This window comes from Eretmochelys imbricata, chromosome 10 (genome assembly GCF_965152235.1).
Source record: "Eretmochelys imbricata isolate rEreImb1 chromosome 10, rEreImb1.hap1, whole genome shotgun sequence".
Lineage (NCBI taxonomy): Eukaryota > Metazoa > Chordata > Testudines > Cheloniidae > Eretmochelys > Eretmochelys imbricata.
This window is the reverse complement of record NC_135581.1, coordinates 50,219,161-50,237,367: the sequence shown is the minus strand read 5'-3', so window position 1 is coordinate 50,237,367 and position 18,207 is coordinate 50,219,161. Positions and strand designations below refer to the sequence as shown.

Genomic DNA, 18,207 nt, shown 5'->3' with positions numbered 1-18,207 from the left:
TTTTCAGAGGATGCAGGTAGAATTCACCTGAAAAAATGTGCCCACACCTTGTTCACCTGCAAAAACTGCACACTCCCATTATGATAACCTTCTCCAATTTGCATACACCAGAAAACAGGGCATTTGTGCAGTCAAAAGGACACTTCTGTGATAGTTACATGTATGTATGCAAATAGGTGTGTGTGGATTTTGCTGGTGCAGTTGGTGCTCTCTCTTTTAGTAATTTGTCCCTATAAACAGAAATTTGTTGGAACTGAAATTACAGTTTGTGTCTGGCAATGCATTGAAACAATTAAGGCTTTCCTTCTACTTCACTAACATATTGTAAGACAAATAACAACAACACAAGTGAAGTTTTGCTATATCTGAGTTCACTCTACACAGGTTCCATGGTACAGGCAATTTTTAATTGTGTTGCTTTGCTTCCTGGTTGAGCTGTTCTTTCACTGTTCTCTCCCTCCATTCTTTTTTGCTCAGTCACACAAAACTCATCTGAATGTAAGCGCCAACAAGTTTTCCTGTGCTAAATATTAAAGGTGCCCTTTAAAAAAGAAATTATGTAGAAATATATAGAAATAACTATAAGGGGTTTAGACACACCCACAAGGGCAAAAAAATGAACCGTTAAAGATTAAGGAACTCTAGGGTGATATTCTTGAGCTTTGCTATTTGACTTCAGTGGTCTCAGGATTTCATCCCAAAGATCAGTTTACGTAGTGTAATGGAGTGCTGTAAAGCAGTGGTTCTCAACCAGAGGTCCAGGGCCCCCAGGCGGGCCGCGAGCGGGTTCCAGGGGGTCTGCCACGCAGGACCAGTGTTAGACTTTCTGGGGCCCAGCGCAGAAAGCTGAAGTCCCACTGCTGAAGCGTGGGGCCCTGAGTCCCGCCACCTGGGGCTGAAGCAGAAGCCTGAGGAACTTAGCTTCACAGTGCCCTCTGTTGCATGGAGCCCTGGGCAATTGCTCTGCTTGCTATCCCTTAACACGGGTCCTGGCAGAAACCATTTATTGTGGCACAGGTGGGCCATGGAGTTTTTAGAACATGTTTTTTTGGTGGGGAGGTGGGGCTCAGAAAGAAAAACCCTGCTTTAAAGGTAATATTAAGGGAGCCACTATTAGCAGCAGCCTGAGTTGTTGTTTTATTTTATAAGCTCTGTAAGAAGGAATGCTGACTGGGCCTTCTCCTACACCCTACCTATATTTGACCTGGTCCCCTTATACCTATCTATATCACACCTCAAACACTTCTATGAAACCATCCCTTCCAGCCTCAGACAACCCCATCAGCTATTTGTGAGGCTCTGCCATCCTTGCTAACCGAACTCTTCTGTAAACAGGGAAGTCAGGAGGCGGCACCAAAATGCAGTCTTCCAACTATTTGGGGTTATCGGCTATGGGATTCAATCTTTAGAGCTGAACTAAGAGAGGATCACAGAGAAATTCAGTGATGGCACTTTGATAGGTCAGGTGTGTGCCTAAGGCCCATTGCATATGCCTAAAGTTGCCACTGCTAGTAGAGCTAATGGTTGAATCCTAAACACTGGATTTATTTGCTTTTGTGGGTTTGTCTTAGACTTCTAACACTATTTCGGAAGGATCTCCTGCATTCTTTACCATTTGTTTCCCCATCAATACTCCTCTCTGAGGAGTGCTGCATGTGACATCTTTCAGAGCCCACCAACCTGTACCTCAGAGAGGTTTGTGCCAGGCAAACAGATGGTACTAGGCTGAACATTTTGTCTCTGCGCTACTCTCCATTCTTGCTGGCCCTGTGTGTAAAAGACTGCTGCATGGCAGTTCACTGCATTGACACTAAACCATCAACACACCACGCTTCTCATTATTTCATGTAGCTTTTGTTACATTAAATTCCTTGGGTTTTGTTCTTTAACCGCTTATGGAATATATGGGAGGAGTTAATATAAATACTATAATTCTGTGAAACGAAGACTGTACTTTTAACTTAATCTTTTAAAAGCCATTAGTGTGCAATTATGTTTTTTAAAAATGTAATTGTAGCATACAATAATTCCCTGTAGTATATGAAAGCAGCGTATACAAGTGTATTAAGGATATGCTATGGTACATCACTGCCAATTTTGTTTGTAATAAAAGCCATTAATCCACAGTAGAGACTGCAATCACCGAGGAAATCTGTTTTTTTAGAGTGTTTTTAATGGTTTTGAATTACATGTGCAAAAATATTATACAAAAAATTAAGTTTCTATGATTGCTAAAATCCCAGGGCAAAATTCTCCTCTCAGATTCATAGTGCCGATTTCAGTTGCACTTGGCACTTGTTCAGTGGGCACAACTCCTTGTTGTCATCAATGGAAATTGTATCTGCAAAAGTGCAGATTATGCAAATGAGAAATTAATAGACCTTGAGTGAATTTAGCATGAAGCATATTTGATATGGTAGACTCTATGTACATTAACTAAATAATCTCTTATTACCCCAGTAATGTACGGAAGCACTGTTCTCCATATTTTGTGGCTGGAGAAATGAAAGCAGATTAAGTCACTTGTCCAGGGTCTGAGAGAAGGGGTTCATTAGCAGAGCCATGATTAGAATTCTTTAGTTTTTGGCTCCCTGTCCTCTCTAGACCATGCATCTCCATCTCTTTGCCAAACCACTTCCAATAGTGGTGGGAGTGACTTACTACTGCCCTTTTCCTGCGATTGGATAAATATAGGTACATCTGTATACCTGCATGAAGTCCCATTGAAATCAGTGGGGCTCCACACAGGTGCAAGAATCCACCTGCATGTATCTGTTTGCTGGATCTGGGCCTATGTAAGTACTTGTATAGCTGTGCAATGAAAATGAATATAAAGATGAAACCATGCCTTAGCGGGAATTTGTTTGGCTTTATTTCTTATAAGGGTTTGATCATTTCACAGTGTTTAAACAACAGTGTGACAGCTCAGAAGAGAATTGCAGCATGTTTGGAAATGATTTTTCATGATTTTTAGAGGTGCTGAATTTCTATAGCTCCCTTCACAGGTACTGGAACTAGGGCTGCTGAGGGAGCTCCTGCACCCCCTGGCTTGAAGTGGTTTCAGTTATATACAGGCTTTACAGTTTAGTTCAATGCCTCTCAGCACCGCCACTATAAAAATTGTTCCAGCACCCCGTCTCCCTTTTGAGTTCAGTGGGAGCTGCAGGTACTGAAAACCTACGAAAAAAAAAAAGATAAGTCGTAGCCTTTGACTGTTTTTTTTGGTTTGTTTGATTTTTCTTCTTTTCTTTAAGAATGTTAATTTTTTTTAAAAAAAGTTTACAAGCCCAAGAAATTCAGAGGTAAGGCTGCACTTCTACAACAAGCCAGATTCACACAAATAGTAGACTGTGCCCCACTAGAGTTTGGACAATGTAGTGTTCTCACATTGTTTCTGAAACAATCGTGTTGTTTCTACAGTTCAGTGTGAGGAAGTCTGTATGTTCAGTTGGATGTCTTTAAGGAAGAGAAGGCAATTGAGAGTGGTGGAATGCCAGCTCGGTTCATGGTACATTGATTCAGCTCTTGTTCACGAACTTCTTTCCTGGAAGGTTCTTTGAAACTGTTTACTGTTGATACCACTCGGGCGCTTTAATTGTGTCACCATCATGCAGTATATCTAGCAGTCGTTGCTGCACATGTTGCAATATGAGAAATCCATTTCGCCCCACCCCAAATTCCCATATGTTATACCTTGCTTGCACACTAGGGGGCAGTTGGAAGACTTCATGTGAATAGATTGGGATTAGAACACTCCCCACAAATGGATTTCCCCCATTTCCCAGCACTGCCCTATTGTTTAAGCAGCGTGTTGTTGAAATTATCTAAAGTATTGTCTGCTTATTTCTTTTTTATTAATCAATAATTGTGACTGCTGAAATTCATTGGTACCATACATGGCAATTTCTACTGACCCCCTATTACCATATTTTAAGGAATATCAGTGGCAACTAAAATGATGTTATTCCTTGAATCCTAATCCCCCTTATCTCCCATTATTCTGCTACAACCTGGCATCTTCATGCACACAAAGATGCCCAAAACACTTTTCCATTGTGTAGTAATTCAACCTATCTTCTCAAGCAGTTTTGATCCTTTGTAGACAAACTCCTAGGACCTGGGCAGGCACACAGGGTTTGGGGGTAGAATTTCTTGTCTTCTTTGCATTTTTTTCTGAGACTGCAGGAATATGAACTTTGATACATGTACTGAACACGACCTTTCAGTGTTCTGCTTTGCTATGTGAACAAAGCTCTCCTCATCCTAGACACCCACTATGTGCAGATAACCTTGCAGCTGAACTTATCCAGAAAGTCCTCCATGTCTCAAAGGTACATTAACCCTTTATAGACAGCCCAGGCCCGAATCTTTCTGGCATGGTAATGAAGTGGTCCTCAGTGGGGTAACACAAAGACAAATTTGGCAGTTTGACAGCTATATGCTTACTGAAACATATTGTATGAAATGGTTTCATTCCTGTAATACATTTTTCTTTATTTTGAACCTGCATTGACAGTTTAGAGTTAAATGTGTTCATAGTATGTGTATTCTGTGAGCAATTCATCTTTATTAGGTGGTTTGATGTCAGATGATATTTCACATTTTTCTAATCCAGCTCAATTGTATTCAAATATTGTTAAAAATTACATTGGTTCTCCAAGCTATTTCTAATACTGGTCTCAATGCAGGTGTTCATTTTGGTTTTGTAGAATCAAACTAACTGTGAGTGGGGCAGGGACTTGATGCCTTGTTCTTCTGTGAAACCTGTGACCAATATGTTCCATAGTTAGACACCTGAATAAGCGATCAGTTCTGAAAATCAGGCCACTTACTTACGTGCCTAATATGGATAAAGGGGTCTATGTTCATGCATCTGTTCTTGAAAATCTTGGTCCAAACAATTATTGGTCTTCCAGAATAAATTTAAAGATTTTAAAAAATTATTTAAAGGAATAATGACTAATTATTTTTGTTAGTTTATAAAATTTTACTCTTAAGTTTTCAGTTGCGCAGGATTTAGTCTCATCTCCTAGTAAAGCCAATCAGACTTGTGCCCCTATATCCTGGAACAATGACAATACAGGGTATTGCGCACCAAAGATTTGATTCTGTAGCAGCTCCACACATAGGACAGATGCAGAATCTGACCTGCAATGTCATTCCTGTGTTCCTCTTTTCCTACAGGGCTTCAAACTGGGCAGACAGCTTTTGATAGAATTGTGATTCATCTCCATCGCAAGCAGCCCACTGCCCCAACTAGGATGTGGGTGGTCTGACCTAGTCGTCAGAATAGAAGTCAGGCTGGGTCAGATACCAGGAGGTCAGAGGGCAAACTGGGAGTCAGGAGGCAGGGTCCAGTTACCAGGAGATCAGGCAGTAGGAGCAGGTGTTGCAGAGGATGCAGTCCCTAGCAAGGGAAACCCAGTTGCATGGACAATTTCTTGTTCCTGAGATTGGTTTAAATAGAAACTGAGGACCAGTCAGGACCCCCAGCATTCCACCAATTAGATCCCAGGATAGGAGTCTTCTGACAGAGGTCAGCTTCTATTCTGACAGTAGTTAGGAGAACACTGGTTGGTGGGTTGGAACTTATTAGCACTTAAGAGCCCTATGGACTAGGGTTCAATACACCCACTGCCTCCAAAACCTCTACTAGAGAAAGGTAATGGAGGGTCTCCACAATCACCAAGAAGAACTGGCTGAGAGGAGAGTGGCACAAAAGCCCCTTCCTAAGGAGTATTTTTCCTTTCTCAGATTGTCTTGGAGTAACCTGTCCCACACTGCTTATTCCAACTCCTAACTTTGTTTTTCAGAGGCTCCAACTGCATGTTTCACTACTGGAGTGACTTGCAGCCTCCTATCCGCAGGTGGCTTACCACCAAGGTGACCTAATTTCAAAACAGAAAACTGGGACGAACCCATTCATTCCTTAGCCTCTCTCCTGAGACTTCCAGTTAGTGCAGGTTTTAGTGGTGTTGGCAACTGTGAACAATGTCACCTGGGAACAATGAGTGAGATCACATACTGATTTTAGATAAGGCACTGAACAGCTATCAGATAACAACTTTATGGTCACTACTGACCTGAATTGATTTGAATGAGCAACTTAAGAGGGTAAAGCTCCATGTTCCATTGCATCTAGTCCCTTTGTTATATTTTCATTATAGTGTTTCAAATGATCTGCTTCTCCTAAATGTAAGTGGTGATGATACTAGTCACCATTATATATAAGTTGCTACCTGGTACTAAAATTATGCTTCATTATATTGTGTTAATTACAGTTTCAAGTGCATCACAGTTTGCAGGAATTATTCACTGGATCAGCCTAGTCATCTTGTCTGTGTTCTTTTCAGAGGTATGTATAATGCGTGGTGAAACACAATTGATTTGGATGCAGGACTCAGTCGTGCTCCCACTGATGTCAGTGGGAATTTTGATGATAGGAATAGGAACAGGAACATGATGTGTTTTAAAAATAAAATAAGTCCGCTTTTGCCATTCATATTTGGAAAACCAAAAGATCTTGTTTGTATTGACAGTTGTTCTCTTTATTAGAGATAATTAGAATGGACTGGGAAAAATGGGAGAATGTTGCCATACAAATATAAGAGCAAAATTGTGAGGAGAGATAATTATACCTGTATCATCCCAAATCAGTCCCTTTAAATGATGGGAAACAGGCCTGGCTCTGAAGTCTCACTCCAGGAAATTTCTCATTGGCCTCAGTCGGAATTTTGCTGTAATAAGAAATCCAAGACTTCATCTTATACAAAGCTTGGTTCTGAATAAGAATTAATCATGTCCTTTCATGATTTACTTAAGCAGCTCTCCCTGTTTTTTCTAAATATTTTCCATCCATCTATGTTACTGCTGTATAGGAAAGTAATTAAATACAGCAAATTAGATACAAAGTAAGACTGAACAATGGTGAATTTCTGTGCAAATGTGTATTTGTACCATAATTGCATAAATTCATTAATTGGAAAAGCCCATATTGATAATACAATAAATGACTAAATTGAAGTAATTGACTATAGTTTGCAACTTTATTCCAAAAAATTGTCATCTTTGTTGAACTATTAATATATCTAAAGTGCTTCCAAAACAGCAATTTGGATTATTCCTCCGGGACATGTTATGCATATTGTTACAAAAATCCTATTACATGGTTGTGTGTTTTTGAATTACACCAACATCCATGCCATGTCAGAAGACTCCCTGGAATATCTACAGACCTGAGGAATATTTTTCTAGTTTCGCTAGGGGAAAGGATTTGCATCCAAATAAAACAGAAGTTAGAGGCTGCACCCAAGAGTTCAGTTTAGCTTAAAAGGTTATGAGTATTCACCTGAGAAAAAGCAGAAGCCTTGATAGTCACAGTTGATGCTGCAAACCACTCTTGTTGGACATATAGTTAGTTATATTACACAGCCATTTATTTCTATGGTTCTATTAATGGATTAAAAAAAATACCAAATTTAAGCAATGAATACACACAACCCTAAACCATACACTTTTGCTCCCAAATTTCATATCCTGAGTCCAAACCTTTCCTACTGATTATGGTTCAGAAATAAATAAATACTAAGATAAACTTATTTTGAATATGATAGGCAAAGTTGTTTGGCTACCCTCCATCCCCATTTTGTGTCTGTATTGTATTTTTTCTTCTCTCTGTGTTTAGGACAATACAGGTATTGGGAGTGAATCTCCCCTCACTGCATTTATTACCCCTTGTTCTAATCCTGTTGGCACCCACTTTGCAGTTTGCTTCCGTCTTTCCAAATTGATGAATTTCATTCACCTGTTTGACCAAAGTTTGAATTTACATTAAAAAAAATACCACCAATAAAGACATGAAGTAGCCATATGAGGCGCACAAAGCGGCTAGGATTTTTGGAATTCTGTTCATCAATCAAGCTTCTGGAAACTTTTAAGAGTCCTAGACTGCGCTAATAATAGCTGCAAACATCATGTACTTCACCACTGTGACAGAAGCAGCTCCACAGACCACCTGAAAGCACTTTATAAACCACAGATCGAGAACCCCTGGGAAAGGGGAAGAGTGAATTTTTCACCTTTGCTGCTGCTGTTGTTTTGCTGGAGATAGTTCTCTAGAACATTGGATTAACAGGGCAGCAACAAATCTGTTTACATTGTGATGATTAGCATCAAAATAGCAAAGAGAAACTTATTTTTCTCATCTAAAATGAACACTTAGAATTTCCAGACTATTGTCCAATGCTCCGGAAATTGCAGGCCGTGAAAAAGGCAGAGGATCTCTTACAGCATTTTCATTACATTTATTTAATTCCTGTTCCTCATGTGAGTGATTTATCTTTGTTTGGGGTGGATAGAAAAGAATTTTGCTCTGTGGTTCTGTGAGGCTTTTACAATCATTCACTGTTCAGACCAGGCTAGGCAGAGAGATGGTATAATGATTTCACAAAGAGGGTAGGGTTTCGTTTGATTGATCAGACCTTATCAGATGCCTGTTGAGTATGATCCATCACTTATAATACTATTTTCCCCAAACCACACAAGGCACTTGTGCTCAAAATTTGGAAAATTGTGGATTGATCGAAATCTTTGGTTATAATGGATAACGTTTGCAACTTTAACTATAGTACACCCATTTTATTGTCTCATTACAGTTAAATAAGAGCTGGCTTTCTGCTTGATTGAAATGTAGTGGACAAATGTGCCAGGTACTTGCAGCCACTAACAAAATTAAGTTGCTACTCCTCGAGCATTTTCCTTCTATCTTTACACTTTTGCTACAGCCACAAGTCTTAACCTGAATTTACTGCAATGTGTTAATTTTATATTCTCCTCGTGTTAGTCTCCGCAAACTTTCCAACATATCACAATATCTTTTTTCAGTGACGTGCATATAACTTTTGCAAATGCTCAAATTAGATTTACTGGTTGTGATGCTTTGCCTGTTAGTGTCTGTTTACATATGTCAAGCCCGTACACCAAACAATACCCAGATGTTAAGACAGAAGAGGAAATAGAATGTCAGAGGGATATTGGGGCAAAAAACAAAAGCAGCAGTCAAGGCTAATTCAGGATTGCACCATATCAAGAGGGTAAAACCAGCCCTGATTATACTTGGATGAGAAAAGGCAGACAGAGGACTTGGCATCGACTTTGGTAAGTGGCGTAGGGTCTGAATATATTTTAAATAATCTTATGACTTTGGTATTAGTGGCCAGATTCTGCAGCCCTCGCTCAGTCCAGTTGTTCCATTGAAGATAATGGGACTGTTCCTGTGAGAGAGACCTGCAGGTGTGGGCTTTTTTAGCCTGTAGTACTCCGCTGTTGCATTGCTTTATATAGGCCCAATTCAACACAGCATGTAAGCACTCTACTGACTTTAGTCACAGGAGTAGTCCCATTGAGGTCAACAGGACTGTTCCCATGCTTAAAATTAAGTACACACTAAATCAGGGTCTTTTTTTCCCCAAAGGTTTTGGAATGGGAAAGCATTCAGCAGGGTTTGGGGTTCCAGTAGTTAAGGTGTTAATTGTCTGGGTTTTTTAAGTTTGAGTTAAAATGTATTAATTGGCTTGTCGCATTAAGAAGAGAAAGAGGACAAAATGAAACATATCACTCAAATTACATATAAACAAAAAATATTCATTGTAGTCTCTCATACTTGTACTCCTCCTTCATAATAATCTCTAGGAAGATTAAAACGTCTTAGGGGAGAGTCCTACAGAATTTAATTAGAATTAAGCCAATATGGTTCTGTAGACATTACTGGGGGAAAAAACCTATAGAATTTAAGAGAAAATAATATCCTTTCTGTATATTTTTCTAAAAAATCCTATAGTAGTAATATAATTCTCTATTAAATGCTGTATGTTTCAAGCAACCTATCAGTATAGAAAAATTAGAATTTAATGGAAAAGTATATGATTCTTCCATAACAAACTGGAACTTTACCTTTCTGAATGTTTTCCTCCATTCCCTATGCATACTAGTTTTATTATCATAGGGTTCCTTAAGTGTGCTGGATTGTTGGCCATGTATGTGTATTGGGGGAGTTGTTAAGAAGAATTGATATTGATAATATTTGGTTTTGGGAACAGGTGGTGCAGAGGAAAACCTAGAAAAAATTACATGGATTTTATAAACTGATATTTAAAAAAATCAGTTAAACTTTGGCTGTGGAGTCTTTAATAGAGTGCACAAGTTTAACTTCTAATGTTTTGGAAATCTATCTCTGCTCAGCCATCCAACTTTGTCGCTATACAACAAGGTGGATTCAGGAGACCATAGGATTTTGTGGTGGGATAGGACTTTAGCACAAAGCCTTCCTAAAGTTTCATCCCTCTTATCTCAATCCCTTTTTCTCAAGAACATTTCTGACCCATGCAGTGTGCTAAACTGGTGCTTCAGCTGGACTCTCTTCAAGCTTGATTTCTTGCTGCTGATGAGATTCCTGCATCTTCTACACCATTCACCAGGGATGTAGATAAAACCCCTGGTCCAAACGTGACCAGAAGGAACTTCTGATGTAGGAAAGTCAAAGACTAAGTTTGTATCAAATTCATATTTGCTTCAAGGTACCGTGATGTCAGCAAATAGGTCACTGAGCCATGTCCGTAAAACAGTTCTGAATCTAGAATTCTGAGTTTAGAATCCATTGTCATTCTCAATTACTATATTCTAAGGACAAACTTGGTACAGTGCATGTTACAGGAATGTTTGTCTGAATGCACCTGTAGAATTTAGATACTATGTAATATAGGTTAAAAAAAAAAGAAAAGAAAACATAGTTGCTAGTGTTAGAGAATTTATGTGTTTATGCCTGCAATCTTGGTGTCACTCTGCTATTGCAGTTAATTATTAATTATTGTGGATATATTGTACAATAGAATGCAACAATTATAATGCAGAGCATGTGGAAAATATTTTGTACTATTTTAATAGTGTGTGAGATGTAATCAACTCTTACCCTTTTCTTTCCTTTTCCTTTTAGAAGTTTGACTGACGAGAAGCTGAATGAGATGATACCCATGTGGTAGAACCCTGAGTGTCAGGTTAAAGATAACATGTTCCTGATCCTCCAGTGGTATGGTAATGGTAGGTACTAATAATTGGGGAAGCACTTCTAAGAACTGTCAGCCCATAAAAAGGTAAATTAAAACACTTCTAAACAGTGTTTGAAATGAGTAATTAGTGGGATGACCTGGGTTGCAGGAGATAAAACTCTCATAGATGATGTCACGGAGTGAGGGGGAGTCAGGACCCTGCACCCCCACTTCCTGCAATTCACCGTGACTCTTAGCCAGCCAGTAACACAGAAGGTTTATTAGAGACAACAGGAACACAGTCCAAACCTGAGCTTGTAGGCACAAACAGGACCCCACAGTCAGGACCTTCTGGTGGGGGGGGGGGAGGGCAGGGAGATTAAAACCCCAGACCTGGGGCTCCCTCCTCTTCCCCAGCCAACTCCAAACTGAAACCCACGCCAGCTATCTCACCCAGCCTCCCCCCAGCTCCTCCTCCAGCCTTTGTCCAGTTTCCCGGGCAGGAGGTGTCACTTGGCCCCAACCCCCTGGCTCAGGTATCTTCCCTCAAGGGAAGTCTCCCATCCCCAATGCAGACAGTCCTGTGAAACTCTCCTCGCTGTGCTGCGGTGATCAGGTGCCAGCGTGTCATTGCATCTATGTTCCATGAAAAATGTGCAGCTGTAACAAAACCATCTTCTGTAGTTTTCCATATTAAACATATTTGAAGTTTAAAAAAAAAAAAAAACACTCCCAGGTCAATACTCTCCCCTCCCTGCTGCGTCACAGATGAGTACAAGGTATTCTTCTTGGGAAAGGTTTACTCCAGGTATTTTGAGTAATCTAGTGCATTGCAAAACAAAAGTTTGCTTTTCAGAGTAATTATGTCAGCAAACAATAAATGCTTGGGTGGGGGAGGGGACAGGGGAGAGCTACACCGGAGACTGGAAAGGTCTCTCTTTCCCCCACACTCCTCTGTCCTCAATCTTCCCCTTTCAGTACAAACAGTACTGCTGAACTAAACATAGTTCTCTCCTTTACCTAAACCTGATGGGCCAAATACATCCCTTCACTCACTCTTTTGGTTTCTTTACTCTAGCGATGAATTTGACCCAGTGAGTCACAGAGTAATAAATTATATATTAACCGTGCAAGGAATAAAGTATGTAAAAAAATTGAGTGTACATTCACAGTAGGCTAACTTATGCAAATTGTGGGAATTCACATGGCTGGCTCAGCAAAGACCTCAGCCAAGTTTCCCTACCAAATTAGATAGAAAAATTATAGTACCACTGCAGAGAGCTAATTCTTTTTACTTGACAATAGTAGGCCACGTTGTTAAGGGGACACTATCTGTCTGAAAACTATACCTTTTAGTAACACCTAAGATAACTGTAATGAAAATAATTTACTGCAATTATTTTTCCAGTTTCTTTCTGCATTTGATAGCACTTATTGTGTAATCAGTTATTCAGTTCCTGTCTTAATGAAAACACATTTACAAACATCAGAGGTAAAAACATTTGTAAAGTTTTGGGTTTTTTAAGGAATTTTTTATTATAAAAGTTCAGGGTGTTCTATTTAAAAGATGCTGTACCACAAACTGAATATCTTATAAATTTTTCAATTTTAAATAATTCAAGTTGGCAATGTCCCTTTAAGCCAAAAGGTAATATGTACAAGTGTATTAGATGCTTGTATTCAAGTTTACGCATCAAAATTGCAATGTAGCTTGGCAGCTGCACTGTAAAACAGAACATCTACAGGTACACATATACTATAATGATAGAAAATGTCTATACATAAATAACAGAATAAAACCTTTCTCATTTTTGCCTTTTTCTTACAGAGACCAGTTTAAGTGGCATTGTATCATATTGCTAGAGTTCATGCTTAAACTTTGGTAAATATTATAATCACAATTCAGTTTTAATTCATTTCCATTTCCATTATGCAAACAAGATGTTCTAATTATTATTCTCCTTTGTCTTTCAGATCCTGCCACAGATTTTGTTTTTAAATGCACTGTACAAATATATCACATTAAATATATTTTTGTTTGCCAAAGAAATATGTTTGATTGTTTGGGGAAAAAAATTAAAATGTTATTTGTAAATAACACCAACATTTTTTTATTTCAGTATTTTTCTATTTATCATTCACTTGACAGGTTCAAAATACTATATATGGAAATTTGTCTAGTGACGCTTTTTTGAGTGTAGGAGTTCTCAGCAACCACCATGGAAACGTGTTGCCAACATGTGTTCTCTGTGAAGGCCAGGGATTAGTGAGAAAGGGTGATATTAGCTTGGAATTACATTAATAAGCATTGGCTGATGTGTACCGAGAACACTGCAGGTGTATGTTTTGGATACACACAGTGTTTAAGACACATTAACCATGCCCTCCTAGCTAAATGGCCACAAAGCAGAAAATGAATGTATGATTAAAAAGACCTCTGTACAATTTTTTAACTTAACACTTTATAACATTTCATAAATGATCTGGAGGATGGTGTGTATTGCACCCTCAGCAAGTTTGCAGATGACACTAAACTGGGAGGAGAGGTAAATATGCTGGAGGGTAGGGATAGGATACAGAGGGACCTAGACAAATTAGAGGACTGGGCCAAAAGAAATCTGATGAGGTTCAACAGGGACAAGTGCAGAGTCCTGCACTTAGGACGGAAGAATCCCATGCACCGCTACAGACTAGGGACCGAATGGCTAGGCAGCAGTTCTGCAGAAAAGGACCTAGGGGTTACAGTGGACGAGAAGCTGGATACGAGTCAACAGTGTGCCCTTGTTGCCAAGAAGGCCAATGGCATTTTGGGATGTATAAGTAGGGGCATTGCCAGCAGATCGAGGGATGTGATCGTTCCCCTCTATTCGACATTGGTGAGGCCTCATCTGCAGTACTGTGTCCAGTTTTGGGCCCCACACTACAAGAAGGATGTGGAAAAATTGGAAAGCGTCCTCCGGAGGGCAACAAAAATGATTAGGGGACTGGAACACATGACTTATGAGGAGAGGCTGAGGGAACTGTGATTGTTTAGTCTGCGGAAGAGAAGAATGAGGGGGGATTTGCTAGCTGCTTTCAACTACCTGAAAGGGGGTTCCAAAGAGGATGGATCTAGACTGTTCTCAGTGGTAGCAGATGACAGAACAAGGAGTAATGGTCTCAAGTTGCAGTGGGGGAGGTTTAGGTTGGATATTAGGAAAAACTTTTTCACTAGGAGGATGTTGAAACACTGGAATGCGTTACCTAGGGAGGTGGTAGAATCTCCTTCTTTAGAAGTTTTTAAGGTCAGGCTTGACAAAGCCCTGGCTGGGATGATTTAGTTGGGGATTGGTCCTGCTTTGAGCAGGGGGTTGCACTAGATGACCTCCTGAGGTCCCTTCCAACCCTGATATTCTATGATTCTATGAATGTTCTGTTGATGAAAGGTGCAGCCCTGAAGACTGAAAGCATCTGTACATAGAACAAGCAGCTCTCAGGCTTGTTTACAGGAGCCCTCCCATGTGTCTGTATTCTGTTCTGGAGACTCTGCCTCTAGGTTGAGAGGCTGGGGCAGACATCACAGTTGCTCTTCCTTTGGTCTCTGTCCAGAGACTATCAACAAGGGTGCTGATTGTGAGGGTGGATACCTATCATCTAGAAACTGGACCAGGACCCACCAGTTCGTTCCACATACACCACGAAACAGCCGTCAAATAATTATTCACACCAGCACAATAGAGGTAAAAAGCCTTTGTGACTGGCTGCCCCTTAAAATGAGCTAGCCAGACCCCTTGATGACAGTATTGCAGCCTGATTAAAACATTGCGGAGAGGACTTAAAGCAGCAACTACATTATGTGAAAAATCTTTTTTATGCCCCCTCAATAGAGTGTTTCAGACAACCCATATTCAGGGTTGTGAGCCAAAGAGTTCTGCTGTTTATTCTCTTTGTAGTGGATATACCTTATTATTCCAAAGATAAATGTCTGTGCATTCTGTCCATGGCAAAAAGAAATGCATTTCATAAGCAGTTTCTGAGTATATGCTAACTATTTAGCAGTCCTCCAATTACTCATTGACTTAAAAATTTCACAAATACTTTCTAAGCATAGGACAAAATGGGCCAAACTCATCCCTCATGTCGCTCCATTGAAGTCAATGGAGTGGCAACAGGGAAGAATGTGTCCCAAGATTTAAATGAAGGAATGTTTCCTTTTAAATTTCCTATTAACAGCCTGCTGCAGAATTTACTTTGCCTGGCTTTTAGCTTACTTGCTGAAACCTTCTTTGCAAATTCTTGATCAGAAACTCAGCAGATTTTTACAGGAGAAACAAATCTTCCATTATAGACATGCCTTCCAGGATTTGATTCTGTTTCTGGAAAGGAGCTGGTAGGGTCAGGGCTTTTGACTTTTTTTGTTTTTCAAATCCTTGTTCTTTTGGAGCAGGGACTGAGAACTCTGACACTTATAGGACAAGTATAGAATGTCAATCAATGTGTGTTTTCAATGGGAATGCCGTGTAATGAAAATGCTGTAAGTGCAGGACTATTCAGATGTCCTAAGGGCCTGATCTTGAGATTTGCTGAGCACCTGCAACTCCAGTTGACTTCAGCACCACACCAGGATTTGAATTTACTCCCATGTTCATGCTCCCACATAATACTGCTGAGCGTGGAATTGTTAGAGGAGCTGTTCCTTAGATGGAACCTTAAAATGTTATGAAGTTCTTTCTGCCATTTGAACAAGGGGTTTTTTTGTTTGTTTGTTTTCTTAATATGGAGATATACCTATCTCATAGAACTGGAAGGGACCTTGAAAGGTCATAGAGTCCAGTCCCCTGCCTTCACAGCAGGACCAAGTACTGTCCCTTATTTTTGCCCCAGATCCCTAAATGACCCCCTCAAGACAGTTGCAGTCTTGCCCCACAGGCGGCTGTGTAACAGATTAATGTAGTGACCCTGTGAATGGTTCATCAGTGTGCTAAATTTGTTAATCATTTTGGGATCCTTCAGATGAAAAGGTAATTTATATATGTAAGTTTATCAGCAGCAGCATTGGTTCCTGATGGCAGTTCAAGGTCCCATAACACTTCTCAAAGGGGAAAAGGGTAATCGCACTAATTATCGTGACTGGCATACCCCCTCTCAGTAAAACAGACTCAGATGTCCCATGCTGTGTGTGAGCTATTTTTAAGTGCACGTTAGCCGATCCATTTGCCTGTGTAGTCACTGAACTACTGGTATTGTTCTTTTAAAAACTCTGGGTTTGATTATGCAGTGCCTTGCAGCCAGTGTAGTAATTTATATCTGTGTAAAGTGAGTATAGAAGGCTACCCATCTGTTTTGGAGCAGTTTCAACTCACTTTGTTCAGGTGAAAACAGCTACAGAAAGTGCAAGGCAGTGGATAATCAGGCTCTTGCGTATGAACAGTGTTATTCAGAAGAACCCAACGCTATTCTGTGTCTACGTTACTGTTATTGTATTCAAAGTGTGGTAGCAGCATAAACCCAGAGTTTTTGGTTTTTTAATATATTCATATTTGGAATGAATAGAAGACATGTATATTCACAGCCATTTTCATTCTTTTTTCCTGCAAAATTCCGACTCCTTTCCTGGCCTGGGCACCTCTCTCACATATCTACCAAGCTCTCTCTGATTAATTTTATTTTTAGACATGCAGAATAACATTTTGGGGTACTTTACAAGCCACACATCTATGTTTAATCCTTCTCTTGCGTGTAAAGTACATTTTAATCTGAGTTCTGCACTGCCACAGGCAGAATGGAGCCCTAACTTTTGTGTGAGTGAAATTACAGTAATTTTTAATTTGATCTTTTAAAAACACCAACACCAGAGAAAAATGTGAAAGATGCTGTTGGAATTTTCATAGAAATTCATCACTGTTTCATGGTATGTTCGCTTATTATTCCTCCTTTCTAACTAAATACATTAACCTTATGCCGTTTGCTTAATAGCGAGAGTGGGTGCAGACATTTTCCTCCCTGCACTCTGACTCCCTGGGACGTTAAAATGAGGAAATGCTCCTTTTCTGTGAACAGAGAGAACAGCAGCCCAGGAGCATGTAGGGGTTAATTGTCTTATTAATTCCAGGAGATTTCTGAATGAGTGTCATGCAAATTATAATAAATTGCTGTCTTTTTCTTAATATTTCTTGTTAGACTATTTTGAGAATTGTGGTTCTCGGTATATGGGATTATATTGAAAACAAAATAGAGGTAAGTACCACAGCCAATGCTGTTTGTATTTCAGCATGGCAAAGTACAAATAATTAACTATTTCTGCAGTGTGTGCTTTAGCTATAAGAGTTGATGCATTTACACTGTCAGAGATTTATGCATGTTACTCCCTGCACACAAAGGTGAAATTAGATGCAAATTAAAACACTGTCCACAGTGGGAAGTATCAGACCGATGCTGGTTAGTACAGCGTTTTAAACACATTTGTTTCTATCGCAGTTTTTGTGTGATTTTGCTGACTGGTGTGGATAAGAATTTCTTTTTGAGACCCATGCGAGTTAAACTGTGATTATATGATCCCTGTCGACATTATAATGATAACAGAGTCTGAGGATCTGGTTAACAATATGACTGAAATTTGTAGTGTAGATGAGGCCTAACCATGTTTCCGTAATCAAGCTAAAACTAGAGCTGGTAGGAAAATTTTCATCAAAAAGAGTTTCCGTTGGAAAATGCTACTTTAACACCAAACATTTTCACTAAATTGTATAGATTTCAACAAAAAATCATTTTTGGAAAAAACATTTCAAAAATGTTGAAATGTCCTATTTTAATATTTTCAGAACTAAAACTTTGGATTTTTTTTGTTTCAAAAAAAAAAAAAAAATTGGCTTTTCCTCCCAATCCAGAGTGGAAAAAAAATCAAAATCTCAAAATTTCTATGGGGGAGAAAAATCAGTTTTCAAACTAGTTCTAATGAAAACCCTGAAATTCCAAGTAAATAGCCCTTTTTGGGGACATTAAGTATCGTCTGCAATACGATTTTTTAACTGTGTTGCTAACCCACTCCCCAAACTTGATTCTGGCTGTAGTATACACAAGGAATAGACTAATCCCCCACCATACAAATAATCTGTCACAGTTTTATAAACAGAAAACAAACTCCTGTCCATACTTGCCAAGGAGACCATGAATGGAACCTGCTAGC

General features: G+C 39.4%; 1 protein-coding gene across 1 annotated transcript in view; it reads left to right on the top strand.

The window, feature by feature from the left end:
• The window catches only part of TMEM266 (transmembrane protein 266), a 78,478-nt gene that overhangs the window by 16,867 nt on the left and 43,404 nt on the right, over positions 1 to 18,207 (top strand). The window contains exons 4-5 of the mRNA XM_077828387.1: positions 6,282 to 6,355; positions 17,202 to 17,258. Coding sequence (XP_077684513.1) covers positions 6,282 to 6,355; positions 17,202 to 17,258 — 131 coding nt within the window. The remainder of the gene's footprint in view (positions 1 to 6,281; positions 6,356 to 17,201; positions 17,259 to 18,207) is intronic.